The sequence below is a fragment of the Serinus canaria genome, chromosome 5 (genome assembly GCF_022539315.1).
Source record: "Serinus canaria isolate serCan28SL12 chromosome 5, serCan2020, whole genome shotgun sequence".
Taxonomy (NCBI): Eukaryota; Metazoa; Chordata; class Aves; order Passeriformes; family Fringillidae; genus Serinus; species Serinus canaria.
In genome coordinates this window covers 9,381,670-9,407,998 of record NC_066319.1, presented here as the reverse complement: position 1 = coordinate 9,407,998, position 26,329 = coordinate 9,381,670, and the positions used below count along the sequence as shown (strand labels likewise).

The window sequence follows — 26,329 nt, the reverse complement described above, 5'->3', positions numbered from 1 at the left end:
GGACACGGGGGACAGGGGGGCCGGAGGGACGGGGTAGCCTCGGGGCCGTGGGGGAGCGGGAGGTGCCCCGGCGGCCGCATCGCATCCCCGGCGGCCGGGCTGACGTCGGAGGGCCGGGCGGTGACGTCACGGCGGCGGTGGAGGGCGGTGACGTCACGGCCGCGGGATGAGTCACGGTGCTGTGATGCGGCTCCCGGGCACGCAGGGCCCCCCCGCGCCCGCCCCGGGGACAGCGGCGACAGCGGCAGCGGCGGCGGCGGGGACAGCGGCGGGCGGTGAGCGGCCCCGGCCCCCGGGAAGCCACGGAACCCGGTACCCCCCCATCGTGTCCCCCCGAGACCCCTCATCGAGCCTCATCGAGCCCCCCGTCGTGTCCCGCAATGCTGCTGACATTGCCCCGCCCCCCCCCCACGGCGACATCCCTGTCCTCCTTCACCGCCACCGCAAACATCCCTCCCAGCACCCTCCCGCCTCCCGGGGACCCCCGCACCCCTCCCGGAACCCCCAACCTGCCCCTTGGGACCCCCATCATCGCACCTTGGAACCTCATCACCGCCGTGAGGACCCCCACCAACTCCCGTCGGGAATCCCACCATCCTTCCCCCGGTTCCCCATTACCCCCGCTCGGTACCCGCAGTTTTCCCCCTCAGGACCCCCATCACCTCCCCGGGGATCCCCCTACTCCCCAGGGACTCCCCCACGCTTCGAGAAGTGACCCCAGAACTAGTTTGGGACGCCCCCCCTCCCCAGTCCCTCGGGCCCCCCGGGCCGTCCCGGCCGTCCCGGTGTCCCCGCTGTCCCGGTGTCACTCCTGCAATGAGCCGCCCGCTCTCAGTCGGCTCCGTTGGCGGAGCGCCCAGACCTGGGAGGCTGAGGAGGGGTCCCCCCCTTACCGCCCCCTCCCCCCTTCGCAGGCCGCCCCCCTTTTCCGCCTCCTTCTGCCGGGGGCCCCCGGCGGAGCCCCCCGAGCCCGGCCGGGCGGGACGGCGGCTCTGGGCGCGCTGCTGCGCTGCTTCCCCTGCGAGCGGCTGTGCGGGGGCTGCGGGGTGCCCCCCGGGGCGCTGCCCCCGGCCATGCCGCCCCCGGGCCGCCGCCGCCTGCCGCCCGCCGCCCGCCTGCCGCCGCGCACCTTCCGCAGTTACCTACCGCGCTCTCACCGCACCTACAGCTGCGTGCACTGCCGGGCGCACCTGGCCCGCCACGAGGAGCTCATCTCCAAGGTGCCACCGCCACCCCCGGGCTGGGTGGGCACCGTCCCTCGTCTGCTGCGACAGCGGGAGTCCCCCTCGCCGCGTCCCCGGGGGGGTCCTAGGACAGCGGGTGTCCCTTCGCCGTGTCCCCAGAGCGCTGAGTTTCTCCCCACGGTGCCCCAAGTGTCCCCCTGTGGTGTCCTCAGGGTGGTGAGTGCTCCCCCTGTGGTGTCCCGAGAAGAGGACGTTCCCACGGTGGCCAGTATTGCCCCAAGGCAGGAAGCATCATACCCGCCATGGCGCGGTGTCCTGGCGGTGGCAGGTGACCCGTATGGTGCGCCCACGGAGGTGACCGTCCTCCCCTCAGTGTCCCCGAGTTGGCAGGTGTCACCCTGCGGTGTCCCCAGGCCGGTGGCAGTGCAGCGGGATGGGAGCAGGACGTGGAGGGAGGGCTGCCGGGGACGTGGGGCCCCACCGGTGACACTCGCCGTGTCCCCACAGTCCTTCCAGGGCAGCCACGGCCGTGCCTACCTGTTCAACTCCGTGTGAGTACCGGGGGCACCGGGGCTGGCAGTGGGGAGGGGGAGCCCGGGGATCCCCGGGCCGAATGTGCCGAGCCCGTGGTAGCCCCGCTCTCGGTGCAGGGTGAACGTGGGCTGCGGCCCGGCTGAGCAGCGCCTTCTGCTGACGGGGCTGCACTCGGTGGCCGACATCTTCTGCCAGAGCTGCAATACCACCCTGGGCTGGAAATACGTGAGTGCCCCCCAGCTGGGACCCCCACCTGCTGCGGGCACTGCCCGGGGGCCCCTGCCCTGGGCACCCCAACCCTTTGCTGGGGACACCCCCAAGGCCTGGGGAGGGCAGTGCCCGTGGGGACACAGGGGGGTGACACTGTGTCCCCCCTCAGGAGCAGGCGTTCGAGAGCAGCCAGAAGTACAAGGAGGGAAAGTTCATCATCGAGATGTCGCACATGGTGAAGGAGAACGGCTGGGACTGAGGCAGGGGCGCAGCTGGGACTGGGGGGCACCTGGGGCAGCACTGGGTGACCCCCTCCTTGGCACCTTCCCTGCGCCCCCCGGTGCCCCCCGGGTGGCACCAGCCGGGGGGTCGCGGGGCTTTTCTAGGACAATAAAGGCTCTTTTTTTTTTTTTTTTAGGAAGGTGCTTGTTGTCACCTGCCCCCTGCCCTGCCACCACCCTGGCTCACCCTGGCACAGAGCGGGGGCCCCTGGTGGCCCCAGCCTGTCCCTTCCCCTCCTCACACGCAGGAGGCAGGAGGTGTTTGGTGCATTTATTGGGACCCCGAGCTGGCGGGGAAACTGAGGCACGGGAGGAGCAGGGACCCCTGGTGCCCTGGGGAGTGTGAAGGAGAGGGGGGGAGAGGGAGAGGGAGGGGAGAGGGAGAGGAAGGGATGAAGGAAGGGAGGAAGGACAAGGGAAGGAAGGATGGGAGGAGAGGAGAGAGGAAAGGGGTAAAGGAGAGAAGGAAGGAGGGAAGCAGGGAGAGGAGGAGGCTGGAGGGAAGGATAGAGGGATGGGCGAAGGGAGGACAGGGACAGGAGGATCAGAGTCAGGGCTGGGGGTCGCTGAGACGGCCCATGAAGACGGGGAAGTCGCCGGTGTTGTGCCAGAGGACGAAGAGGAAGGGGCGCAGGGCCTCCAGCACCAGGGCCGAGCGTGCCACCGAGGTGGCCATGGCCGCCGCCGCCTCCACGCCGGCCTCGTCCAGCGCCAGCACCGCCCGGTGCCGCGCCGTGTCCACCGCGGCCGGGCCCCGCGCCAGCCCGCACAGCTCCGCGTCCAGGAACAGCCCGAAGTCTGCGGCAGCCGGCCTCAGCGCCACTCCCGCGGAACACGGGGACAGCGGGGGCCGAGGGGACACCAGGGACGGAGGGGACACCGAGGGAACCCGGGGGCACGAGGGATCCAGAGAAAACCAGAAGGACGGGGACATGGAGACGCAGGGACACGAGGGACAATGGGGACAGAGGAGACGCGGGGACACAGCGGGGACGCTGGGGGGCGCCAAGGGACACTCAGGGATATGGGGAACACCGGGAGATGGGGGATGTTCGGGCCGCTGGGAACAATTTGGAGATACTGGGATCTAAGGGGACACTAGGGGCGCTGGGGACATGGGGGACACCTGGGACACGGCAGCGTGGGGGGCCTCAGGGGAAACCAAAGCTAAGGGGATACCGGGGACATTGTGGCCTTTGGGGACCCTGGGGAAAGTGACCCCCAGGGGAGGGGCCCATGACGTCCCGCAGGGAGTAACGTCACCGCACAGGGAGCGATGTGACCCCGCGGCCCAGCCAGCCCCCGTGGTGCCACTAGAGATGTCCTTACCCATGTCGTGGACCAGAGGCACAACGTCCAGGGCGAGGTCGAGGCGCAGGCGGGGCAGGGACAGCGCGGTGGCCCGGGGCGTGGTGCGGGCCGCCCGCCGTAGCAGCGCCAGGAAGGTGGCGGGGTCCAGCGCCCGCTCCAGGGACTCCAGAGGCTCCAGGGGCTCCCGCGGCATCAGCACCACGAGGCTCAGCCCCCCGTTCAGCTCCAGCCGCCCCACCTGTGGGGCAGACCCCCACTAAGGGCCACTGCGAGACCCCATGGACCGACACCCCCACGGTGCCACCAGGGGGGTGCCAGCCTGGCGTCCCTCAAAGTCCCAGGGGAGTGAGGTCACAGCCTGTGCCCCTTTCAGTGCCAGGGGAGTGACATCAGCCTGGCATCCTCCCCGAGTGCCACCGGAGTTATATCACAGCCTGGCACTCCTCCTTAGTGCCACTGGAGTGACATGATGCCATTATCCCCCCAGCACCGGGTGGGGCTACCTGGACCCGCAGGCGGGAGTCGGTGAAGGAGGCCACCGGGTACTTGGCGCTGGTCATGGTGGGCACCTTGCGGGGGCGCTGCCCGGGCCGCAGGAAGGGCAGCAGCACCGTCTTCTTGCGGTCCAGCGGCGTGCGCCAGGCGGCTGTGGGGACACGGTACCGCGGCTGGGGGCAGAGAGCACCGGGGGCCGCACCGGGCAGCCTCAGCCCAGCGCTCAGTGCCCGGGGGATGCCCGGGGGGATGCCCGGAGGGATGGCGGGTGGCGGGGCCGTACCGCGCAAGTGGACGGCGCTGAGCAGCAGCAGGCTGGGCTCGGGGGGCAGCGTGGAGAGCAGCGAGGGCAGCAGCCCCTTGCTGGCCTCCCGCACCCAGGCGTTGACGCGCTGCAGGTCCAGGCTCTCGTTGCCACTCAGGGCGTACGGGCGGGCGCCGTAGAAGCGCAGGGAGTCGTTGAGGAAGCGGGGCCGGAGCTGCAGCTCTGTGGGGCGGCACGGTCTCGCTGTCCGTCCGGGTGCCCAGCGGGCAGCGGCGCCCCACCGGCACCCGGTGCCCGCCTCACCTGGGTGGTGGAAGATCTGGGCGGCCGAGAAGAGGCCCGGCGTGCTGGCCAGCTGCTGCAGGGCGCCGTGCACGCAGTGCAGCCCCTGAGGGTACGCCAGGAGGGCGGCCAGCCGCTCCTGGGTTTCCCCGCGGGCGCCTGCGGGCACAGGGGAAGCTCATCAAGGTGCCCCTTCTGGGACAGCGGTGACACGGCGGTGCCGGTGCCCGCGGGCAGCCCCTCACCCAGCAGCAGGTGCGAGAGCCCCATGGCGACGTTGATGGGCGAGAAGAGCAGGTTGGCGTCGGGCCCGGCCTCCTCTGCCATGCGCTGGTAGAAGCGGAGGGCAAAGGTGACCAGAGCCTCGGCCACGGCAGCCCGCTGCTCCCCCGTGGGCTCCCCGCAGGTGTCGGTCGGCTCCTCGTCCCCAGGGCATGGCGGGGCGCTGGTGCCGGGTGTGGGCACTGCCGTGGTGCCACTGGCTGTGGTGTCCAGCCCCTCCAGTGCCCCCTCCGGCAATGCGGGACTGGGGCTGGGGGCATCTGTGACACCCCAGCCAGGCAGCCTCTCGGGGTGAGCGCTGGGGGTGGGCACGGGCAGCACGGGGGCCCCAACGTCCTGCGAGGGAGCCGGGGTACGAGCAGGGGGCACAGGGGGCACAGACGGTGTCGGGGGCTCTCTGAGCAGTGGCATCCAGCTGGGAGAGGCCTCCAGAGCGAGCACCTGGGCACAGGGACTTGTGTGAGGGGGGGCATGGGGCACCTGGGTGGGGGACTCAGATGAGGACGTATAGAGGCGCGTTGGGCACAGGGAGCCCGTGTCCCTGAGCCACACTTACCGGGGTGACAGTGACCGTGGCTGTGGCCACTAGCCACGCCAGAGGCAGCCAGAATGTCTTGATGGACATGCTGGTGGGAGGGCACAGGTCAAGGACAGACACCCAGCATCCCCGACCCCGGCACCCCATACCCTCACTCCCTGCACTACCCGTACCCCCACCCCGTGCATCCCCACCCGGGGTGCCCCCGCTCTGTCTCCCCCCGGGGGACCGGCTGTGGGGGGTGGGAGGAGGCAGCACCCCGGGCCCACCTGGGTGCCCGGCGGGTCGGTTCCTGCGTGTCCAGCGGCGCCGGGAGATCTGGCCGGCTTCGACCCTGCCTGGTTAAAAATTAAGGAGGTTCCCGTAAATCAGCTGGGACACGGCCGGTAATGCGGGGGCGGGCAGGAGGGTGCGGAGGCAGCCGGGATGCGGCCCCGCGTCCCGTTTTGCTCCCGTCAGCCACCCGTCTGCACGGGATTCCGGCTTTCTGTCACCCGCCGGCCCTGGGAGCCCCGCGGTGACGGGGGTCGCCGGCCACCCCCGGCCCATCTGTCCCCACCCACCCGTGCCGGGGGCGCGGCCGTAGAACCTCGTCCCGCCCGCTCAGAGGCGTGATCCTAAGGAACCCATCCCCGTGGCACCGGGCACCGATCACCATGGCCGGGCGCATCGCCAAGGTGGGCACCGGGGGCACCGGGACGGGACCAGGACTCCGGTGCCGCTGCGGTACCGGCGCGGGGGTTCTGGTGTCCGCACCGGAGCGGGGGCCGGGGGCAGCCGAGCTCGCCTTGCGGCGGTCCCTGTACCGGGATGCGAAAGAGGGTTCTGGGGAGTGTTAGTGCCAGTGCGGGGATAGCGGTGCCGGGGTGCGGGAGAGGCGGTGCTGGGGAATGTCAGCCCCCGGTGAAGGAGTCCCGGTACCGGGGAGAGGCAGTGCTGGGGATGTCAGTGCCGGGGCGGGGGTCCCGGTGGCGGGGTGCGAGACAAGCCGTGCTGAGGGGTGTCAGTGCCCGGTAAGGGGGTCTCGGTACCGGGGAGAGGCAGTGCTGGGGATGTCAGTGCCGGGGCGGGGGTCCCGGTGGCGGGGTGAGAGGGAAGCAGTACCGGAGTGGAGGGTCTCCGGTGCGGGGTTGATAAATAGCAAGGCACGTTTCAGTTTCGTTTCCCCGGCGGGGCGGCCCCACCCAGGGGTGTGTCCAGTATGCCGGCCCCATCCATAAAAGTGTGCCGGGTAAATAAACCCTGCCTTTTAAGGCGGGGTCTGCAGGTGGCCCCGCCCAGAGAGGGGATGTCCTGGGAGGAGGATTAACCTATGGAGGGGTCTCTGGGGACACACCTCCGTCCACACCTGCCCCATCCCTTGCCCGCAGGAACTGGACGAGGTGCGGCGCTGGGAGAGGGCCCGCGACGTGCGGACGCTGGACGGGAACGTGCGGCGCTGGGGGGGACTCCTGCTGCCCGTGCGTGGGGAGAGGGCACGGGGGGACACGGGGGGCTGCGGGGAGTCCTGAGGAACGGGGGCCGTGGGGGTCCTCTGCGCATGGGGGACATGCGGGCTTGAGGAAGGCTGTACCCCTGAGGGCATGGGAGGGACCGGGAGTGACCCTTGAGACGGGGCTGTCTCACTGAGTGAGGGTCCCCCTCAGGACAGAACTGGAGAGGGTCCCTCTGAAGACGCTGCGGGTCCTGGGCTGGGGACGCTGGGTGGAGGTTCCCCTCCTGAGGGGCTCGGGCTGGCAGGGGGGAGTCTCTACGGGGGGCACTGAGTATCAGGTCTGGACCGGGCTCCCCCCCGCGATGGACGCTGCGGCAGAGGGGTCTGAGGTGCCCCCATATGCCGGCAGAACAACCCCCCATACAACACGGGTGCCTTCCGCTTCGAGCTGACCTTCTCCCCCAACCACCCGTTTGAGCCGCCCTGCGCCACCCTCCGCACCCCCATCTACCACCCCAGCGTGGACCTCGAGGGCCGCGTCTGCCAGCCCCTCACCACCCACGCGGAGTGGAAGCCCGCCACCCGCGCCATCCAAGGTGGGCACGGCAGGGACAGGGGCACAGGGCAGGGGGTGGGCGCCCCTCTGACCGCCCTGCCCCTGCAGTGCTCGAGGACCTGCTGCTGCAGCTGGACGGCCCAGACCCCCGGCGGCTGCTGCGGCTGGACGTGGCCCGGGAGCTGCAGGAGCGCCCCGAGGAGTTCCGGCGCCGGGCAGAGGAACACACCCGGCTCCACGCTGAGCCGCGCCCCGACCCCCACACATAAGGCAATAAATTCTCTCCATCACCTGCTCTGGCTCCGTGGTGCCTCACTGGGAGGGTGGGGGGCTCCGGGAGTTGCTGCCCCCCATGTGCCCTCCCTGGGTGATGTCACCCTCCTAGTGGCAGAGCCAGGGCTGTGCCCCAACCTGGTGACAGTGCTCAGACCCTCGCCTGGTGCCAGCGTTCCTCCCTCCAGAGACGAGACCACCACCGCCTGGAACCACGGCCTTTACTGCTGGGGGACAGAGCAGGGGACGAGGAGGGGGATGGCACACCTGGGGAGCTGTGGGGGACCCTCCCTCTCAGCGCTTCTTGGTTTTGACGAGCCCCTTGGCCACCAGGCAGCGGTACAGCTCCTGCACGTACGTGTACACGCACTTGGCGTCGGGCACCGGCAGCCGCACCATGTCCTCCACCTCCAGCAGGGGGGCACAGCCCGCCCGCTCCCTGCAGGAAGGGACACAGCGGTCACCGGGGCCGGGGGTGGCCGGGGGCACCGAGGGGCCGGCGCTGCGCTCACGCACTCGGCGGTGGCGAAGGCCAGGGCGAAGTTGTCCCGGCGGGCGTTGGGCTCCAGGGCGGCGAAGTCGAAGGCGTCGGGGAAGAAGCTGTGCAGGAGGGCGCAGAAGGCCAGGCCGCTGCCCCAGCTCCCCGAGAAGTTCTGAACGTCCACGTGCTGCGCAGACACGGGGGTCAGGCCACCCCCGGGCCCCCCAGCGGACCCTCCCGCCGCCACCGCCTGCACTCACCGGGTACCCGCGGGTGCGGGCGCGGCACCACTCCAGCAGCATCGTCTTGACCGTGGCGGCGCCCCCTGAGCGCCGCAGGTGGGGGGCTGGGCCCTTGGCAGCCCTGGGGGGACCCGGGCTGTGGGATCCCTCACCACCCCCGTCCCTGATAGGGACCCCAGCCCCTCTGTGACCCCATTGCCCCGTGGCTCTGGGCCCCCAGTGGCCTACTGCCCCATGGTCACACAGCCTCGTCCCACCCCCCCATTCATCCCTGTACCCCTCATTGCCCCATGCCCCCCAATACCCCCTCTATCCCCTACCCTCCCTCATTGCCCCATGTCCCCCCTGGACCACCATTGCCCCACAGGGCCCCAGTTCACCAGTGACCCCATTGCCCTGTGTCCCCCCAACACCCCCACTGTCCCATGCCCCTGCCATGCCCCCCAATTTCCCCTGTACCTCCCATTCCCTCATGGCCTTCCAACACCCCCACTGCTCTGTGACCCATCCACTGTCACGGAGCCCACTGTCCCTGGCTCTCCTGTAGCCCCCCCAAGACGCCGGGTCCCCCGTTCCCTCAATGCCCCTCCTGCCCCCCCACGGCGCCAGGCCCCCCTCACCCTCCGAACTTCTCCAGGATGGCACTGCGCCCCTGTGCCCGGGTCCCCACTCGCGGCCGTCCCCCGGCCCCCTCCAGCTTCAGCCTCTGTCCTGCTGCACCGGGGGCTGCCTTGTCCCGTGTCCCCCCCGCTGGAACACCCCTGCAGGCACACACGGGTGGGACAGCCATGAACAGGGGGCTGTGTGGTGCCATCCCTGCCGTGGGGTACTGGGGTGCCACCCGTGGGGACACACCTCTTGCTGCCCCCAGTGTCTTCGGCGGTGCCAGCTGCAAGGAGAGAGGAGGGGTCAGAGGGTTGGAAGAGGGCACCCACACCCCCGCGGGCACCCCTAGGGCTCAAGGTCCTTTCCCTTGGGGAGGATGGACACTGTGGGGCAGCAGTGACCCCAGAACACTCGGGTGCCATTGCCCAAATGGCTCTTACCTGTGGGGGACGCTGGAGATGCTGGGGACATAGGGGACGTAGGGGACATAGGGGACGTGGGAGATGTAGGGGACACGGGGGATGTAGGGGACATGGGGGACGGAGGGGACATGGGGGATGTGGGGCTGGTGGCCCCCTCTGGGGACGAGCAGGGAGGGAACTCAGGCCACAGCTCGTCATCCTCGTCCTGAAGCCAAGTGGGTTCCTGTAAGGAACAGGCAGGGTGGCACTGCCAGCACGGTCAGTGTCACTCACACAATGTCCCTGGCACTGTCATCCTGGCCCTGGCACTCTCACCCTGGCCCAGTAAAGCCACCCTGTCCCCATCCGTACCGCAGCTGTCCTCCGCACCGCGTCCTGCCCTGGCTGTGCCGCCACCTCCCTTCCAACCTCTCCTCACCTGTCGGCGCTGGGAGTTGCCAGCTGCTGCCGGCGCCGCTTTTCCTTCGGTACCCTCCTCGGTGCCCCCTCCGGTGCCCCCGGCTGTCCCTGCCTCGGCTTCGCCAGCACCATCCCCGGCCTCACGGGCATCGCGCCCGGGACCCCTGGGCGCTTCTGCCCCGCCGTCCCCGGCAGCCTCTCCGTCCGCGCAACCCCCTGAGCCCCCCGTACCCTCCCCTTCCCCCTCCGTGTTTTTCCCTTCACCCACCGTGTCACCCCCATCGCCCCCCGCTTCCCGAGCCTCCTCCCCACCCCGGGAAGTCGTCGCCTCCCCGCTTCCCTCCCCCGGCCGTGGGGGATCAGAGGGGGTGTCCGGGGTGGGGCTACCGCGGGTGGGGGTGCCGGGGCTCGGGGTGTCGGTGGTGGGGGTGCCGGGGGTGGGGGTGTCCGATGTGGGGGTGCCGGGGGTGGGGGTGCCGGGGGTCGGGGTGTCCGATGTGGGGGTGCCGGGGGTGGGGGTGCTCGCGGTGGGGGGGTCCGAGGCGGGGGTGCTCGCGGTGGGGGTTGTCGAAGTGGGGGTCTCCGAGGTGGGGGTTTCAGCGTCTCCCAGAGCCTCCATGTTGCTGCGGTCACTGCTGCAAGGGTACAGGGCTATCATTGGGGTACCTCCCGATGACGCCATAGCCCCCCAGCCCGGCTAGCCCCCCTCCTGCCCTTGTCCTCATGCCCTCCCCCAGCCCTGCCACTCCTACGCTGGGCACCCCAGTTGCTCCACTCCGGCCCCCCCATGCCCCATCTCGGCACCCCAACAGCACAGCCCGGTTCCCTCACGTCTTCCTGCAGCCCCCCAAGTCCCTAACCAACCCCCGCATTGCCTTCATGCCCCATGTTAGCCCCCCTGTGCCCCCTCCTGCCCCCATGTCCCTTCCCGAGCACCCAGATCCCATCCCGACCCCGCCATGTCCCCCTCCCGGCCCCACATGTCTTCTCCCTGCTCTTCTGTTCCCACTGCCGGCCCCCCATATCCCCTTCCCAGTCTCCCTTGCTGCCCTCCGGTGCTCCTCCCCGGTACCCCCCAGCCCGCACCGTCCCGGCCGCGCCCGTTCCACCCCCGCCTCGCGTAGCCCCGGTGATCCCGGAGCCTCCCGGACCCCTCGGCCCGTACCCTCCGGCTGCTCCCGCTCCGCCGCCCCTGCTGCGCCCCGGCCCCCCCGCCCGGCGCTATTTTTACCCGGCGGGGGCAGGTGCCGCCTTCACTCACCGCCCACCCGCGGGGCACGCGTGGGGCCGGGCCGGACACCCGGGCACGGCTGGGGAGGGGGAACGCGCCGACAGCCCCACCCGGACAGCGGCGACACCCCAAAGCAGCCACGGGGAGGGGACCGAAACGTGCCGTGCGACCCGAGGGGCACAGGGGACACGGACACCCTGGGCAGGCAAAGGGAGACTTGGGGGTCACAGGCACAAGGGCGAGGTGGGGAACACAGACACGCGGGGGTGTTCGGGGGACACAACGGGGACACGGGCACACGGGGGACACAATGGGGACACCGACGGAACAGATTCCCGGGGGGCAATGGGGGACACAGACACCTGGGGACACAGGTCACACGGGGACAGCCCGGGCAGGACGGCGGGACACAGGAGGACCCCGAGGAGTCCTGTGACGAGGAACAGGAGACACACAGGGAGGGACCCGAAGCCCCCCGGCCATGCCCGGGTGACATCCCGGCGATGGCCACGCCCTCTCCGGCCTGGTCAAGCCCCCTTCCCATGACCCCGCCCCCTGCGGGGCAAAGGCCGGGCAGAGCGCGCGCTCTGCCGCACCCCTCCCGTCGCTCGGCCGCCGCCACCACGCCCCTTCCATGAAGCCAATCAGAGACCGTGGGGTACTCCTGGTCCCGCCTTTTCCTGCCACGCGATTGGTCAGCTCTGGCGGTGGGGCGGGGCAGCTGCGCGGGTGGGCGGAAGCGCGGCGCCCACGTGGTTCCTGCAGGGAGCCGCCGCCGGGTCCCGAACCGACCGGGACCGTGGGGGTCCAACGGGGCGGATCCGAGCGGGGTCGGGCCCAGAGGGACCGTGATAGGGACCGGGACAGAGCGGGGCCGGTGCTGACCGCCATGGATCCGCTGCGGGCTCAGCAGCTGGCGGCCGAGCTGGAGGTTGAGATGATGGCCGACATGTACAACCGGTGAGGCCCGCCGGGAGAGAGCACTGGGGGCGTTGGGCTACCGGGGGGTGGGTGTCCGTGGCTTGGGGAACACTAGCGGGTGTCAGAGGCAGTGGGGGGGACCCTGGAGTTGTAGAGGAGTGCGGGGGAGCCTAGGAGACACCCGGGAAATGGGGAGGGGAACCGGAGATGCCCGAGAATGGGGGATGGTGGGGGGGTCCTAGGGGTGCCCGTGTGGCGATGACGGGTGATACTGGGCTTGTAGGGGTGCAGAGGCCGGGGTCCCGCTCGGTGATGATGCGGGTGCAGGAGGTGTTGGGGTGCAAGGGCTGGGGTTGCCGATAACGGGGGGGTGCGGAGCTGCGGGGCTGGGTCCCGGGGTGGTGATGGCGGGGTTCAGGAGATGTTGGGGTGCGGGATCGGGGTCCCGGGGGTAGCGATGGTGGGGTACAGGGTGTGCTGGGGTGCGGGGCCCGGTCCCGGCCGGCGCGGGGCTCAGGCGCGGTGTGGTCCTTGCAGGATGACCCAGGCGTGCCACCGCAAGTGCGTCCCTCCGTTCTACAAGGAGTCGGAGCTGTCCAAAGGGGAATGTGTGTGCCTGGACCGCTGCGTGGCCAAGTACCTGGAAGTGCACGAGCGGATGGGCAAGAAGCTGACGGAGCTGTCGCTGCAGGACGAGGAGCTGCTCAAGCGAATGCAGCAGGGCAGCGGCACCGCCTGAGCCCCCACCCATCACCCCAATAAACCTGGGCGTCTGCTGTGCTCCCCTCGCCCCCCAAACTCACCCTGTGGCCGTGTGATGGGGTACGTGGTGAACGTGATTGCTGCTGGGAGCCCCCCTTGTCCCCAGCTGCCACGTGCTGTGTCCTTGTGGGGGACACCCCGGGTGCCCCCCCCGGCTGGGCCCAACCCATGTAATCCCCTGGATTAGGCAGAGCTGGGCTGAGCCCCTTGTAATCCCCAGTGGGGTGGGACAGGGCTCAGCCCCTCCCTGTCTGTCTGTGCTGGGGGTCACCAGAGGGGACAGCCATGGGGCCCTGCACAGGGACACAGCCCCCGAGGGGCAGGGCCCAGGGACACCCTCGCAGGGACACTCCCAGAACACCCAGCCCTCTCTGAGGATACACAGACGGGATCACGTGGGGACAACCCAGGGACACCTCTGCCTGGGCAAAGACCACTTGGGGACAGCCAGAGACCACGGGGGAGGGGGCATGGGGACAGCCATGTGGGGCCAGTCTGCACACACACAGACAGACACCCCACACACCCGTGGGGACAGTTGGAGGGAACAAGGGACCCGGGGGACACGGACACCCAGCGAGTTACACCCGCTGAGGGACGCCCCACGCTGTGTGAGGGACACCTGCCGAGGGGCAGCCCGGTGGTGACACAGACCCAGAGGGATAGCGGGCAGGGGGCGGGCTCTGTCCCTGCGCCCGCAGCCCGGCAGCGTGTGCTCCATCCGTGTGCTCTATCCGTGTGCCGGCGGCTACGGGAAGTGGGTCAGGCTGTGCAGGGCGCGGGTGACAGCGCGGGGGTGGCTCTGCGCCCCGCGGCTCCCGTGACACCCGCCAGCACTCTGCCAGGGGTGCGGGGTGTCGGCGTCACGGCAGCCCGCGTGTCACCGGCCCCGCGGTGGCGCCGGGCATACGGCGTGTGTCGGGGGTGTGTGTCCCGCAGGGGGTGGCCGTCCGTCCGTCCCCCCCGCGGCGCCCTGCACGCCTCGCTGCCCTGCCACCCGCCGCCTCCATCAATATTTCAGGAGCGGCAGGCGGTGACCTGGATCGACAGTGGCCCACCCACAGCAGCCAGGCCCCGCTCTCCCAAAATAAGACCATTTTTAATAAATAATTTCCCACCTTTTGGTTCCTGTTGGGGGTTTTTCCCGCTCAGGATGGGAGAGGACCCCCTTCTGCATCCTGCGGCCCCCCCCTCCGCTGGCTGTTCCCCACAGTTCTTGAGGCCTCCCCTGGGGAGAAGGGGGGCACGGGCGCCCCGAGGAGCCGGGACCCCTGGGGGCGCCGAGGGGGGGCTCAGAGTCGGGGCAGGATCAGAGCCAGGAGGGGCAGGAGGGCGGGGGGCCGGTGGGGCGCGGCGGCGGCCATGGGGGCGCAGGGGTCGTGGGGGCAGCTGGCGTCCTCGGGGGGCCCGCGGGAGTCACGGGACGGGGGGGGCGGCCGGGGCTGGGGTCCCCGCAGGTCGTGGGGGGGCAGCCCGTCGCGGTAGAAGGCGGAGGGCGGCGCGGCCGGGAGGGTGCCGGGACGACCCAGCGCCCGCCCCGGGGTGCCCATCACCGCCACCCCGTTGCCACCGTTGCCATCTTCCATGTCCTCGTCGTCGTCGTCGTCGTCCTCAGGGCAGGCGTCGAAGTCGCGGGGGCGGAGGTGGCGCAGGTCGGTGCCGCGGCGGTGCGGGGGGCTGGCGCACGGCACCGGGGAGCTGGAGACGCGCGTGCGGCGGAACCAGGCCCAGAGCGGGCGCGCACGGCAGTCGCAGGCCCAGGGGTTGGCGTTGAGGCGCAGGAACTGGAGCGAGGGCAGCGCGGCCAGCGGGTCCCCGGGCAGGGCCACCAGGCTGTTGTTGAACAGGTAGAGGATGGTGAGGCGCGCCAGCCCCCCGAAGGCGCGGCGGTGGATGGCTGCCAGCCGGTTGGCGTGCAGCAGCAGGCGGTCCAGGCTCGACAGCCCCCGGAAGACTCCCTCCGACAGCGCCCGCAGCCGGTTGCCGTGCAGGAAGAGGTGGCTCAGGTTGGCCAGGTCGGCAAAGAGGTCGTCCTGCGAGGAATGGGAGAGGGGTGGGCGTGGGGTGGGGGGCCACTGTGCTGTTCTGTGGCCCTGCCTCGTGGGCATCACCTGGAGAGCCGCTGGTGTGGGCCCCACAGAGCCCACCCTGCCATGAGGCCTGGTCCTGCCAGCATCGCCCGACACCCTCTCCTGTGTCCCTGTTCCACGAGCATTGTGCAAGATCTTGTCCCTTGTCCCTGACATGCTGGTGTCACCCATGGTCCTGCCCCACGGCCATCACCCCGCTCCCTCAGCATCTCCTGTCCCTGCCTCACATCCTGGCCGTGTCAGCACCACCGTGTCCCACATCCTGTCCCCATGGCTTGTCACCCATCACCCTGCCCAGTCCCACCTCTGTGCCCTGGAGGCATCGCCCAGCCCCCTGCTCACCCACCTGGAGGTAGAGCAGCCCGTTCTCCTGCAGGTAGAGGTACTGGAGGCTGCGGAGGCCGCGGAAGATGCCGCTGGGCAGGTTGGCCAGCCGGCACCGGTACAGGTGCAGGGCCTGGAGGCGGTGGAGGCCGTGGAAGGTGTCGGGGGCCAGGACGCGGAGGTGCGGGTTGTCACCCAGGTCGAGCTCCTCCAGGGCGGGCAGGTGGCGGAAGGTGCCCGGCTGGATGGAGGAGATGTTGTTGGAGTAGAGCCAGAGGGTGACGGTGCTGGGCCCGAAGGTGCCCGCCCGCAGCGCCCCGATGACGTTGTTCTGCAGGGAAGAGGGCGGCGGGCGCTACGTGCGGGAGACCAGCGGGCAAACCGATGGAGGAGTTGCGTGGCCTGGAAGCGGACGGGGGCGGGCGAGAAGGCTCGAAGAGTCGAGATCGAGACAGGGGCACAGTAGCGCGGGGAGGCGGGGAAGCAAACAGGGCAACCACCGCAGCGAAAGCCAGCATGAAGAGGGACGCATTGAGGAGCCCGAAGGAGGGCCAGCGGCTGCGTCAGAGCGGGGCAACAGCAGCTCCCGTCTCTCGCGTGTCCGCCGCCACCCACTCTACTGACCGTCCCCTTCCTGAAGCCATCAGAGACCGTAGGGGACGCCTGTGTCCCCGCCTTTTCCTGCATCTGCACGCGATTGTCGCTCTGGCGGTGGGGCGGGGCGCTAGCTGCGTCGGTGGGCGGAAGCGCGCGCCACGTGGTTCCTGCATGTAGCCGCCGCCGGGTCCCACCCGACCGGGACCGTGGGGTCCAACGTGGCGGATCCGACGGGGGGGTCGGGCCCAGAGGGACCGTGATAGGGACCGGGACAGAGGGGGCCGGTGCTGACCGCCATGGATCCGCTGCGGGCTCAGCAGCTGGCGGCCGAGCTGGAGGTTGAGATGATGGCCGACATGTACAACCGGTTGAGGCCCGCCGGGAGAGAGCACTTGGGGGGCGTGGGCTACCGGGGGGGGGTGTCCGTGGCTTGGGGAACACTAGCGGGTGTCAGAGGCAGTGGGGGGGACCCTGGAGTTGTAGAGGAGTTGCGGGGGAGCCTAGGAGGACACCCGGGAAATGGGGAGGGGAACCGGAGATGCCCGAGAATGGGGGATGGTGGGGGGGTTCCTAGGGGTTGCCCGTGTGGCGATGACGGGTGGTGATACTGGGCTTGTAGGGGTTGCAGAGGCCGGGGTCCCGCTCGGTTGATGATGCGGGTGCAGGAGGTGTTGGGGGTGCAAGGGCTGGGGTGTTGCCGATAAACGGGGGGGTGCGGAGCTGCGGGGCTGGGTCCCGGGGTGGTGATGGCGGGGGTTCAGGAGATGTTGGGGTGCGGGATCGGGGTCCCGGGGGTAGCGATGGTGGGGGTACAGGGGTGTGCTGGGGTGCGGGGCCCGGTCCCGGCCGGCGCGGGGCTCAGGCGCGGTGTGGTCCTTGCAGGATGACCCAGGCGTGCCACCGCAAGTGCGTCCCTCCGTTCTACAAGGAGTCGGAGCTGTCCAAAGGGGAATGTGTGTGCCTGGACCGCTGCGTGGCCAAGTACCTGGAAGTGCACGAGCGGATGGGCAAGAAGCTGACGGAGCTTGTCGCTTGCAGGACGAGGAGCTGCTCAAAGCGAATGCAGCAGGGCAGCGGCACCGCCTGAGCCCCCACCCATCACCCCAATAAACCTGGGCGTCTGCTGTGCTCCCCTCGCCCCCCAAACTCACCCTGTGGCCGTTGTGATGGGGTACGTGGTGCCCGTGATTGGCTGCTGGGAGCCCCCCCTTGTCCCCAGCTGCCACGTGCTGTGTCCTTGTGGGGGACACCCCGGGTGCCCCCCCCCGGCTGGGCCCAACCCATGTAATCCCCTGGATTAGGCAGAGCTGGGCTGAGCCCCTTGTAATCCCCAGTGGGTGGGACAGGGCTCAGCCCCTCCCTGTCTGTCTGTGCTGGGGGTCACCAGAGGGGACAGCCATGGGGCCCTGCACAGGGACACAGCCCCCGAGGGGCAGGGCCCAGGGACACCCTCGCAGGGACACTCCCAGAACACCCAGCCTCTCTGAGGATACACAGACGGGATCACGTGTGGGACAACCCAGGGACACCTCTGCCTGGGCAAAGGACCACTTGGGGACAGCCAGAGGACCACGGGGGAGGGGGCATGGGGACAGCCATGTGGGGCCAGTCTGCAACACACACAGACAGACACCCCACACACCCGTGGGGACCGTTGGAGGGAACAAGGGGACCCGGGGGGACACGGACACCCAGCGAGTTACACCCGCTGAGGGACGCCCCACGCTTGTGTGAGGGACACCTGCCGAGGGGCAGCCCGGTGGTTTGACACAGACCCAGAGGGATAGCGGGCAGGGGGCGGGCTCTGTCCCTGCGCCCGCAAGCCGGCAGCGTGTGCTCCATCCGTGTGCTCTATCCGTGTGCCGGCGGCTGCGGGAAGTGGGTCAGGCTGTGCAGGGCGCGGGTGGACAGCGCGGGGGTGGCTCTGCGCCCGCGGCTCCCGTGACACCCGCCAGCACTCTGCCAGGGGTGCGGGGTGTGCGGCGTCACGGCAGCCCGCGTGTCACCGGCCCCGCGGTGGCGCCGGGCATACGGCGCTGTGTCGTGGGGGTTGTGTGTCCGCCAGGGGGGTGGCCGTCCGTCCGTCCCCCCCGCGGCGCCCTGCACGCCTCGCTGCCCTGCCACCCGCCGCCTCCATCAATATTTCAGGAGCGGCAGGCGGTGGACCTGGATCGACAGTGGGCCCACCCACAGCAGCCAGGCCCCGCTCTCCCAAAATAAGACCATTTTTAATAAATAATTTCCCACCTTTTGGTTCCTGTTGGGGGTTTTTCCCGCTCAGGATGGGAGAGGACCCCCTTCTGCATCCTGCGGCCCCCCCCCTCCGCTGGCTGTTCCCCACAGTTCTTGAGGCCCTCCCTGGGGAGAAGGGGGGCACGGGCGCCCCGAGGAAGCGGGACACCCTGGGGGCGCCGAGGGGGGGCTCAGAGTCAGGGGGCAGGATCAGAGCCAGGAGGGGCAGGAGGGCGGGGGGGGGCCGGTGGGGCGCGGCGGCGGCCATGGGGGCGCAGGGGTCCGTGGGGGCAGCTGGCGTCCTCGGGGGGCCCGCGGGAGTCACGGGGACGGGGGGGGCGGCCGGGGCTGGGGTCCCGGCAGGTCGTGGTGGGGGGCAGGCCCGTCGGCGGTAGGACAGGCGGGAGGGGCGGCGCGGCCGGGAGGGTGCCGGGACGACCCAGCGCCCGCCCCGGGGTGCCCATCACCGCCACACCCGTTGCCACCGTTGCCATCTTCCATGTCCTCGTCGTCGTCGTCGTCGTCCTCAGGGGCAGGCGTCGAAGTCGCGGAGGTGGCGGCGAGGTGGGCGCAGGTCGGTGCCGCGGCGGTGCGGGGGGGCTGGCGCACGGCACCGGGGAGCTGGAGACGCGCGGTGCGGCGGAAACCAGGCCCAGAGCGGGCGCGCACAGGCAGTCGCAGGCCCAGGGGTTGGCGTTGAAGGCGGCAGGAAACTGGAGCAGAGGGCAGCGCGGCCAGCGGGTCCCGGGCAGGGGCCACCAGGCTGTTGTTGAACAGGGTAGAGGATGGTGAGGCGCGCCAGCCCCCCGAAGGCGCGGCGGTGGATGGCTGCCAGCCGGTTGGCGTGCAGCAGCAGGCGGTCCAGGCTCGACAGCCCCCGGAAGACTCCCTCCGACAGCGCCCGCAGCCGGTTTGCCGTGCAGGAAGAGGTGGCTCAGGTTGGCCAGGTCGGCAAAGAGGTCGTCCTGCGAGGAATGGGAGAGGGGTGGGCGTGGGGTGGGGGGCCACTGTGCTGTTTCTGTGGCCCTGCCTCGTGGGCATCACCTGGAGAGCCGCTGGTGTGGGCCCCACAGAGCCCACCCTGCCATGAGGCCTGGTCCTGCCAGCATCGCCCGACACCCTCTCCTGTGTCCCTGTTCCACGAGCATTGTGCAAGATCTTGTCCCTTGTCCCTGACATGCTGGTGTCACCACATGGTCCTGCCCCACGGCCATCACCCCGCTCCCTCAGCATCTCCTGTCCCTGCCTCACATCCTGGCCGTGTCAGCACCACCGTGTCCCACATCCTGTCCCCATGGCTTGTCACCCATCACCCTGCCCAGTCCCACCTCTGTGCCCTGGAGGCATCGCCCAGCCCCCTGCTCACCCACCTGGAGGTAGAGCAGCCCGTTCTCCTGCAGGTAGAGGTACTGGAGGCTGCGGAGGCCGCGGAAGATGCCGCTGGGCAGGTTGGCCAGCCGGCACCGGTACAGGTGCAGGGCCTGGAGGCGGTGGAGGCCGTGGAAGGTGTCGGGGGCCAGGACGCGGAGGTGCGGGTTGTCACCCAGGTCGAGCTCCTCCAGGGCGGGCAGGTGGCGGAAGGTGCCCGGCTGGATGGAGGAGATGTTGTTGGAGTAGAGCCAGAGGGTGACGGTGCTGGGCCCGAAGGTGCCCGCCCGCAGCGCCCCGATGACGTTGTTCTGCAGGAAGAGGCGGCGGGCGCCGGGCGGGAGCCCCGCGGGCACCGAGGAGAAGTTGTTGGCCTGGCAGCTGACGGTGGGCGGCGAGACGTAGCAGGTGCAGAGCGCGGGGCAGGCGGGAGCCCCGCCGGGCACCCACACCAGCGCCGCCAGCAGCAGCAGGGCCGCCGGGCGCCCGCCTGAGGGCACAGCGGGGCGTCAGCGCGGGGCACCGCGCTCCCCGACCCCCGCGCCGCCGCCGCCCGCCCCCCGCAGCCCACAGAGCTGTGCCCTCCCGGGGCCGTGCCCACCCGCCTGGCCGCGGCACTCCAGGAACTTCCTGGGGGCCATGGACGGCTCTAGGAGCCCCCCAGGGCCGTGCCCACCCCATCAAGCCGTGGTTCCTTAGGAGTCCCAAGGTCCTGATCGTTCCATAGGGTTGGGCACCCCAAAGAGGCCCCCAGGACTGAACCCACCCTTAGGGCCGCGATTGCCCAGGAGAACCCCAAGGTCATGACAACCCCATAGGGTTCGGCACTCCTAGAAGCCATCCAAAGCCATGACAGCTCCATAGGGCCACGGTTCCCCAGGAGAACGCCAAGGTCATCACTGTCCTGTAGGGCTGGACACCCCGAGGGAGGGGATGGTGCCCACCCTCAGGGCAATGCCCCCAGGAGGCCCCTGAGGGCCATGTCTCCCCAGGCACCCCGCAAGGCCATGCCCACCCACACGGCCATGGTCCCCACAGGAGATCCCTAGGACCTCAGACCGCGAGGCTAATCCCAAGGTCATGACACCCCGTAGCACTGAGCACCCCTTGCAGCCCCCAGACCCACATCAGCCCATAGGCCTGTGGTCCCCAGAGACCCCCCAGGGCTGTGCTGCTGCACAGCACCAAGGCTGGGCACCCCAAAAAGTGGCTGTCCACCTGCCACCTTCTGGGGCTGCTCCTGCTACCGGGGCTGCTTCCCCCAGGGACCCCCAAAGCTCCCTGACCCCCCCTGCCGTGGCCACACTCCCGCGGGACCGTGCCCGCCCCACGGTGCACCAGAACCCCTCACAGGGTCACAGACCCCTGGGACCCCCCTCACCCAGTCGGGGGGGGGGTCTGTGCCCCCTCCCCAAACGGGGCGGTGCCACGTGCTCGCGTGCCGCGGCCACGTGTGGGGCGGGGCACGCGTGGGCGCGGGCTGACGACACGCGCCGCCGCTCCGGGTGTTCAGCATCCCCCCCTTCTCCTCCCCCCCACCCGTGTCCATCCCCCCCTCAGGCTGCAACCCGAGAGCTTCATCCATAATTCAGCCCGGCGGCCTGGATCCACGCCCGGGGATGCGTGGATGCGCCCAGTCGCCGCTACCGGGGGAGGGGAGAGGAAGGAGGGGGGCGGTGGGACCCTCCGGTGCACGGGAGGTCACACCGGAGATGCACCGAGGGGTCCCACCGCCCCCTTCCCTCCCTTCCCCTCTGCCGGTGCTCCGCGAGTTGGGGGGGTACCCACCCCCCACCCACCCACGGAGGCGTCCGGCGCATCTGCTCAGCGCCGCCCCCCTCCCCCGGCGCCCCGTGCCGGCGTGCGCCCCCCACCCGCGTCCCATCTGTCACTCCCCCACGCCGCGGGCTGACTCAGTTGGGAGCTGAAGTCACCGGTTCTCAGCTTCCCCCCCCCGGGTGCTAAACCCCCCCACCCCGGTAGTTGCGGGTACCCCACAGACCCGCGGCACCCACCCGCGGCGTGACCCGGGCGCTCCCGGCTCCCCGCGGTGCCCACACGGGGAACTGTGGGGCGTCTCCACGCCGGGCTGGGGGTCCAAGGGTGGCATCGCGTACCCCCTGAGTCGTGGGGCACACCCCGCTGGGGATCGTGGGGTACCCACACACCGGGCTGGGGATCTTGGGGCGGCAGCGGGTACCCCGTGGATCGTGGAGCGCCCGGAAGCCGGGCTACGCACGCCGGTGCTGCACAGGGCGGGCCGGGGTTCGTGGGGCACCCCCAGGCTGCCCCGGGGGGCCGGGGATAGCAGCGAGTATCCACGTGTCGTGGGGTACTCCCACGCCGGGCTGGGGGTCCCGGGGTGGCACCGGCCACCCCGGCGGTCGTGAGAAAGCCACACCTAGGGCTGGGCTGGCAGCAGGCACCTCGTGGGTCGCGGGGCACCCTCGCGCCGGGCAGCCGGCGGTCGCGGGGAACTCAACGTGGGGTGCCCTGGGACTGCGCCCCCGCGCCGGGCCGCGCGTTCCGGGGCGGCCCCGGTGTCCCCGCGCACCGGGGACTCCCTACTCACCCCGGGGCGCCCGCACCCCGAGCGCCGCGGGGCGCCCCGAGCCGGGACCGAGGTCTCCGGGTGGCACCCCAGGGTCCACCCGACACCCGTGGGACCCCGCCCGACCCCGCGCCTACCTGGGGGCAGGTCCCGAGCCGTGGGGGGCCGCATGGCGGAGCGGCCGCTCAGGCGCTGCCCACCCGCGGGGTCATGGCCGGTGCCGGGGGGGGCTGCTCGCCCCCTTCGCCCCCGCCGCGCCGCCGGGAGCAGCAGCCGCCGCCACCCCGGGGCATGGCACGGGTGGGCTCGGGCTCGGGCACGGGTGGGCTCGGCGCGGCGCTGCCCGCGGCTCCGTGGGGCTGAGCCCTCCCCGCGCCGCGCCTTATCCCGGGGCGGCCGCTCCGCCCCCCGCGCCGGTCCCGCCGTTTAACCCTTCCCGGACTGGCACGCCCCAGGCGGGACACGGGTGGGCATAGGGACTCCCGGCGGGGACGGCGGGGACGGCGGGGGACGCGCTGCGGGCGCCCGCTTGGGGCCACGCCCTGCGGGAGTCAGGAGAGGGACCCCCAACGGGGACACAGGGGTGTGATGGGCTCCCCCCACGGGGAAAGTGCGCGGGGCTCGCGTGGGGAACTGTGAGCGCGGGACACGGAGAGTGGTCTCCGTCCGTCCGTCCGTCCGTCTGTCCGTCCGTCCGTCCCTCCCTCCCTCCCTCTGTCCCACGATCCCTGCCCCGGCGCCGGGCTTTGGTGCCCTCATGGACGGCGGGACCCCGCGGGGGCTGTCCCCGGCGTGGGTGCGGCGGGGCCGGGAGCCCCGCACCCAGCGAGCCGCCGGGAGGGCGCGGTGGGCGGTGGTCCGCACCCACGCGGGACCGCGGCGCTGTTCGCGGTGCCGGACCGGCGCTGTCCGTGGTGCCACCGCGGCGCCGCCCGGCCCGGGGCAGAGCGGGTGGCAGCGGTGCGGGATGCACCGGCCCCGCGCCGGTGCCGCGCGTGGGGGGACACGCGTGGCCGCGCGGGCTGCGGCGGCACCGGCACCGGCTGGCACCGGCGCGTGTTTGCGGCGCCGTCTCCGGCGAGCGAAATGCCACAAGCTGGTGCGGCGGCAGCCGTGGGAGGGGGCGTGGGCGGCGCGGGGCTGACTCAGGGGCCGCCATCCGCTCCCCCCGCCCGTGCCCCCAGCCCGGCCGCGGAGCCCCCGGCCGGACAGCGCCGATCTGCGCCGGGGAGGGGGAGCCCACCCGGGGGCCTGCGGGTGCCCACTCGCTGGGGAGCTGGGACAGAGTGGGTAGGGAGGGGACGGGCGGACGTATGGACGGTGGAGGATGGAAGGAAGGAGGGGACAGATGGGTGGACTGAGAGGTGGAGGATGGATTGATGGACAAGTGGACAGAAGGAGAGAAGGACAGATGGACAGATAGATGCACGGAGAACATCTGGAGAGGGGGTGGACGAATGGAGAGATGGGTGAGGGATGGGGAGGACAGACAGATGGACAGGTGGAGGGAAGGGCAGGTAATGGGCAGCTGGATGGTTGTGGGACAGATGGATAGGATGGATAGAGTTGTGATTGGAGGGGGACAGATGGACAGGTGACAGACAGACCGATGATGGACAGATGGATGGGTGACAGACAGATGGATGGGTGATGGACAGATGGACGGTTGATGAACAGACAGAAGGGCAGCTGGCAGAGCAGATGAGAAGCTGCAGCAGTGGGGACAGGTGGGGACAGACCGGGTGGCTGCAAGCACTGGTGGATGGACAGAGGGACAGAGGAGAGGATGTGGAGGGGAGGGTGACAGGAGGGACAGCAGTGTCGGGGCGGGGCGAAGGCAGGGGGTGGGGGACCAGGGACAGCCAGGGGACACAGCACAACACAGCGGGGTGGCATGGGAATGGCTCTGGGATGGCACAGCGGTAGTGGCCCAGGGGTAGCCCAAGGGTAGTCCTGTGGTGTCCAGGAATGGCCTAAGGGGTGACCCAAGCATCACTGAGAACTGGCCCAAGAGTGACCAGAAGGGAGACCCAAGGGTGGCCCGAGGGTGGCGCCACCGTGGGCGCACCTTGGGAGCGGGCGGCAGGTGAGGTGTCGCACCTGGACAGGCCGAGGGCCCACCCGCGGGGGGCGGAACGGCGGGGAAGGGCTCCGTGCCGGGACGGCCCCTCCTGGGCGGACCCACGGGTGACCGGGGCCGCTCCACCGAGGCCGCTTTCCGCGCCCCCCCGAACGGCCGGGCCCGGGGGCGGGGCCCGGCCAGGCCCGGCGGCTCCGCTCTGCTCCGCCCGCGGTGGGGGGGGGCGGGAGGGGCCGCGGCACCGGGGGCACCGAGATCACCGAGAGCACCGGGAGCGCCGGGGCGGGGAGAGCCCGGTCCCCTCCCCGCCGGGCCGGGCGGGAGGCGGGTGAGCGGAGCGGGGATGCGGCGGGAGGAGCCGCGGGGCGCGGAGGGGCCCGGATGGACACGGAGCGGCGGGGGGAGGGGGTTGTGACCAGGACGGGAGGTTGCGGAAGAGGGGGGACCGAGGGCCCTGGCCCCGTGGTCTGCGGGGCTGGTCTCGGCGTGGTGGCGGTGCGGGTGGCCGGGGTGGCCGGGGCGGTGCCGGGGGTACGCGTGGCGGAGCTGCGTCTGCCCCGGGCCGTGGGGGGGGCTCGGGGGGCCGGCACGGCGGAGCCCCACGGCTGCCCACCCCCGGGACACGCGTGTGTCCCCCCGCCAAACGTGTGCGGGCCAAGTCCCCGCGGCCGGGGCTGCCCCTGCTCCGGAAGCCGCGGGCAGTGCCCGTCCCAGGACACCGCGTCCCGCAGGGGCAGCGGGGTGGGGAGGGGCACCCAGCCCTAGGGCAGGCCCCGGAGGTCCTGTGACCCCGCCTGCCCCTTCACGGCCCGGGGGGAGCTGGGGAGACACAGCAGGGACAGAGAGGACAGAGTCACTGATGCTGCGAACCCCCGACCCGAGGCGGAGCCTCCTGCTCCCTCGTGTAGGGCTCACCGGCATGGGGGGCTCACCGGTATGGGGGGGTCACTGCTGAGGGGACACACCCGTGTGGCTGGCAGGGATAGCGTGTCCAGGACACCCCAGTCAGGCCCAGTGGCTGGCACCCATAATGAGTAGCTTGGGGTGCCCCAGGCAGTGACCCCCACATGTCAGGGAGCCCCGGTGCCCCCCAGCTGCTGTCACAGCCCCTGCCTGTACTATTTTTAGCCCCCCGAGTGGGTAAGAACAGTACAGGTCCCCCCGGGCTGCCCCCCCCCCGGCTCTGTGCAGGTTAATCTGTAGCTGCTGGTCACTATAATGAGGCTCATTACCCTCATTACAGCGGGCAGGGCAGCGGGACAGCGACAGGCCCTAGGCAGTGACACGGTGACAGGGGCAGCAGGGCCAGGCTGTGTGTGGCTGAGGGAGGTGGGGGGACACGGAGGACAGTGAGCTGGGGGTGATGTGGCCTTGGTGCCCTTGGCACCCAGCTGTGGGTCACGGGGGAGTCCAAGCTGCTTTGTGGGGTGACCTGTTGTCAGCCCCAGCACGGTGACAGCCCCCAGGGCAGCGCAGTGCTTGGGGTAACAGTGTCCTCAGGAGACATATCACGGTCCCCAGCAGTGTGAGGGGATTCCTGGGGACATGACAGGATCCCCCAGGGGGTGGCAGGGTCCCAGAGATGTGACGGTGTCCCTGAGGGCTGTGCCAGGGTCCCCAAGGGAGGGCCTCAGGGCATGTGCTTGGGCCCTGGGGGGGTGTGTCACTGTCCCTGCAGTGTGCCTGTGTCCCTGTGCCAGCATCTCCAGGGATTGTCCCAGTTTCCCAAGCACTGTGCCAGGCCCCAGGGGGGAGGGTGTGTTGGTGTCCCTGAGGGGGTGCCAATTTCCCCAGGGGCTGTGCCAGCGTCACCAGGAAGAGTGCCAGTTTCCCAAGGGCCATGCCAGGTCCCCAGCTGGGTGCTGGTGTCCCTGGGGTGAGGTGTGTTGTTGTGATGTCCCCAGTGCTCACATCGGGGTGCGCAGCAGTGTGCCCGTGTCCCCAGGCTTGTGCCAGGTCCCCTGGGGTTGCTGGTGTCCCTGGGAGGATGTTGGTGTTCCCAGGGGAGTGTTACCAGAGCACGCACCAGGGTGCCTAGCAGTGTGCCAGTGTCCCCAGAGTTGTGCCAGGTCCTGGGCCAGGCTGGCTTGGGGCAAGAGGGACAGCACAGGGGGGTCCTGGCACAGTGAGGGGACTGAGCCCCCATCAGGGGGCCCGAGGTGCTATCAGGGGGCCCAAGGCACTATCAGGGACTGGCAGCCTGGGGGACCTGAGTGTGCTCCCGGGAGATTAGGGGGGAGTCACTGGGGGTGTGGAGATGTGTCCCAGCCACACTGCTGGGGGTCAGACTGCAGGGCAGCAGTGAAGGTGACAGTGCCAACAGGAGGCACTCCTGCTGGTGGGTGAAGGGTGCAGGACAGGAATCAGCAGGCACAGT

General features: G+C 70.8%; 8 protein-coding genes and 1 pseudogene across 11 annotated transcripts; 4 read left to right on the top strand and 5 right to left on the bottom strand.

Annotated features, from left to right (window-relative positions):
• Positions 1–253: 253 nt before the first annotated feature.
• Positions 254–2,703, top strand: YPEL4 (yippee like 4). Of its 2 annotated transcripts, XM_050975253.1 has the most exons (4): positions 254–1,220; positions 1,692–1,735; positions 1,835–1,943; positions 2,098–2,703. In XM_050975253.1, exons 1-4 carry the CDS (start codon positions 381–383, stop codon positions 2,185–2,187), a joined length of 1,083 nt encoding a protein of 360 aa, XP_050831210.1. In that variant the 5' UTR covers positions 254–380; the 3' UTR covers positions 2,188–2,703. The 2 variants fall into 2 exon arrangements, with proteins under 2 accessions (XP_050831210.1, XP_050831209.1); XM_050975252.1 differs by having other exon boundaries at positions 255–1,735.
• Positions 2,467–6,744, bottom strand: SERPING1 (serpin family G member 1). 2 transcript variants are annotated; one of them, XM_050975250.1, is made up of 10 exons: positions 6,487–6,744; positions 5,946–6,182; positions 5,652–5,720; positions 5,401–5,470; positions 4,808–5,285; positions 4,584–4,721; positions 4,299–4,502; positions 4,024–4,166; positions 3,539–3,758; positions 2,467–3,007 (listed from the first exon to the last, which is right to left on the bottom strand). In XM_050975250.1, the coding sequence occupies exons 1-10, from the start codon at positions 6,594–6,596 to the stop codon at positions 2,760–2,762; spliced, it is 1,917 nt and encodes a 638-aa protein (XP_050831207.1). In that variant the 5' UTR covers positions 6,597–6,744; the 3' UTR covers positions 2,467–2,759. The 2 variants fall into 2 exon arrangements, with proteins under 2 accessions (XP_050831207.1, XP_050831208.1); XM_050975251.1 differs by lacking the exon at positions 5,946–6,182 and having other exon boundaries at positions 6,487–6,741.
• Positions 5,930–7,667, top strand: UBE2L6 (ubiquitin conjugating enzyme E2 L6). 2 transcript variants are annotated; one of them, XM_030227813.2, is made up of 4 exons: positions 5,930–6,059; positions 6,753–6,842; positions 7,227–7,413; positions 7,482–7,667. In XM_030227813.2, the coding sequence occupies exons 1-4, from the start codon at positions 6,039–6,041 to the stop codon at positions 7,640–7,642; spliced, it is 459 nt and encodes a 152-aa protein (XP_030083673.1). In that variant the 5' UTR covers positions 5,930–6,038; the 3' UTR covers positions 7,643–7,667. The 2 variants fall into 2 exon arrangements, with proteins under 2 accessions (XP_030083673.1, XP_030083674.1); XM_030227814.2 differs by having other exon boundaries at positions 7,227–7,417.
• A 202-nt stretch (positions 7,668–7,869) lies between these two features.
• Positions 7,870–10,478, bottom strand: SMTNL1 (smoothelin like 1). Its single transcript, XM_050974697.1, has 7 exons — positions 9,816–10,478; positions 9,416–9,620; positions 9,225–9,258; positions 8,990–9,130; positions 8,388–8,490; positions 8,163–8,314; positions 7,870–8,085 (listed from the first exon to the last, which is right to left on the bottom strand). The coding sequence occupies exons 1-7, from the start codon at positions 10,476–10,478 to the stop codon at positions 7,941–7,943; spliced, it is 1,443 nt and encodes a 480-aa protein (XP_050830654.1). The 3' UTR covers positions 7,870–7,940.
• Positions 10,479–11,736: 1,258 nt separating this feature from the next.
• On the top strand, positions 11,737–12,750 carry TIMM10 (translocase of inner mitochondrial membrane 10). Its single transcript, XM_009097119.4, has 2 exons — positions 11,737–11,987; positions 12,486–12,750. The coding sequence occupies exons 1-2, from the start codon at positions 11,917–11,919 to the stop codon at positions 12,685–12,687; spliced, it is 273 nt and encodes a 90-aa protein (XP_009095367.1). The 5' UTR covers positions 11,737–11,916; the 3' UTR covers positions 12,688–12,750.
• A 1,252-nt stretch (positions 12,751–14,002) lies between these two features.
• On the bottom strand, positions 14,003–16,019 carry LOC127059636 (reticulon-4 receptor-like 2). Its single transcript, XM_050974696.1, has 4 exons — positions 15,921–16,019; positions 15,749–15,829; positions 15,147–15,479; positions 14,003–14,743 (listed from the first exon to the last, which is right to left on the bottom strand). Exons 1-4 carry the CDS (start codon positions 16,017–16,019, stop codon positions 14,003–14,005), a joined length of 1,254 nt encoding a protein of 417 aa, XP_050830653.1.
• On the top strand, positions 16,001–16,871 carry LOC115485446 (mitochondrial import inner membrane translocase subunit Tim10-like). Its single transcript, XM_030240172.2, has 2 exons — positions 16,001–16,088; positions 16,604–16,871. The coding sequence occupies exons 1-2, from the start codon at positions 16,018–16,020 to the stop codon at positions 16,806–16,808; spliced, it is 276 nt and encodes a 91-aa protein (XP_030096032.2). The 5' UTR covers positions 16,001–16,017; the 3' UTR covers positions 16,809–16,871.
• Positions 16,872–17,572: 701 nt separating this feature from the next.
• On the bottom strand, positions 17,573–22,043 carry LOC115485445 (reticulon-4 receptor-like 2; annotated as a pseudogene).
• Positions 22,044–22,057: 14 nt separating this feature from the next.
• Positions 22,058–24,873, bottom strand: LOC127059635 (basic proline-rich protein-like). The gene is made up of 4 exons (XM_050974695.1): positions 24,868–24,873; positions 23,941–24,713; positions 22,596–23,091; positions 22,058–22,414 (listed from the first exon to the last, which is right to left on the bottom strand). Exons 1-4 carry the CDS (start codon positions 24,871–24,873, stop codon positions 22,058–22,060), a joined length of 1,632 nt encoding a protein of 543 aa, XP_050830652.1.
• Positions 24,874–26,329: the final 1,456 nt, after the last annotated feature.

Bases quoted from the DNA above. Each gene is read 5' to 3' on its own strand.
- SERPING1 (XM_050975250.1), bottom strand. From the start codon at position 6,596: ATGGGGCCGGCATACTGGACACACCCCTGGGTGGGGCCGCCCCGCCGG. The intron at 6,183-6,486 runs GTACTGCTTCCC...ATCCCGGTACAG, and splicing joins ACCGGAGACCCTCCACTCCG to GGACCGCCGCAAGGCGAGCT. The intron at 5,471-5,651 runs GTGGGCCCGGGG...CCCTCCCACCAG, and splicing joins CCGACCCGCCGGGCACCCAG to CATGTCCATCAAGACATTCT.
- TIMM10 (XM_009097119.4), top strand. From the start codon at position 11,917: ATGGATCCGCTGCGGGCTCAGCAGCTGGCGGCCGAGCTGGAGGTTGAG. The intron at 11,988-12,485 runs GTGAGGCCCGCC...TGGTCCTTGCAG, and splicing joins ATGGCCGACATGTACAACCG to GATGACCCAGGCGTGCCACC.
- YPEL4 (XM_050975252.1), top strand. From the start codon at position 381: ATGCTGCTGACATTGCCCCGCCCCCCCCCCACGGCGACATCCCTGTCC. The intron at 1,736-1,834 runs GTGAGTACCGGG...CTCTCGGTGCAG, and splicing joins GCCTACCTGTTCAACTCCGT to GGTGAACGTGGGCTGCGGCC. The intron at 1,944-2,097 runs GTGAGTGCCCCC...GTCCCCCCTCAG, and splicing joins CCACCCTGGGCTGGAAATAC to GAGCAGGCGTTCGAGAGCAG.
- LOC127059635 (XM_050974695.1), bottom strand. The intron at 23,092-23,940 runs GTGCGCCCACGG...TCCCCGGCGCAG, and splicing joins ACCTGCCGCCCGCTCCCAAG to ATCGGCGCTGTCCGGCCGGG. The intron at 22,415-22,595 runs GTGGGACAGAGG...TGACTCCCGCAG, and splicing joins CCGGCGCCGGGGCAGGGATC to GGCGTGGCCCCAAGCGGGCG.
- SMTNL1 (XM_050974697.1), bottom strand. From the start codon at position 10,478: ATGGCGTCATCGGGAGGTACCCCAATGATAGCCCTGTACCCTTGCAGC. The intron at 8,491-8,989 runs GTGAGGGGGGCC...GGGTCCCCCCAG, and splicing joins ATCCTGGAGAAGTTCGGAGG to GGCTGCCAAGGGCCCAGCCC. The intron at 8,086-8,162 runs GTGCGTGAGCGC...CCCTTCCTGCAG, and splicing joins CTGGCCTTCGCCACCGCCGA to GGAGCGGGCGGGCTGTGCCC.
- LOC127059636 (XM_050974696.1), bottom strand. From the start codon at position 16,019: ATGGCGGTCAGCACCGGCCCCCTCTGTCCCGGTCCCTATCACGGTCCC. The intron at 15,830-15,920 runs GTCGGGTGGGAC...CCCCACCGCCAG, and splicing joins CGTTGGACCCCACGGTCCCG to AGCGACAATCGCGTGCAGAT. The intron at 15,480-15,748 runs GTCAGTAGAGTG...TCCCGCACGTAG, and splicing joins ATGGCTTCAGGAAGGGGACG to CGCCCGCCGCCCTCTTCCCT.
- UBE2L6 (XM_030227813.2), top strand. From the start codon at position 6,039: ATGGCCGGGCGCATCGCCAAG. The intron at 6,060-6,752 runs GTGGGCACCGGG...CCTTGCCCGCAG, and splicing joins TGGCCGGGCGCATCGCCAAG to GAACTGGACGAGGTGCGGCG. The intron at 6,843-7,226 runs GTGCGTGGGGAG...ATATGCCGGCAG, and splicing joins GGGGGGGACTCCTGCTGCCC to AACAACCCCCCATACAACAC.
- LOC115485446 (XM_030240172.2), top strand. From the start codon at position 16,018: ATGGATCCGCTGCGGGCTCAGCAGCTGGCGGCCGAGCTGGAGGTTGAG. The intron at 16,089-16,603 runs GTTGAGGCCCGC...TGGTCCTTGCAG, and splicing joins ATGGCCGACATGTACAACCG to GATGACCCAGGCGTGCCACC.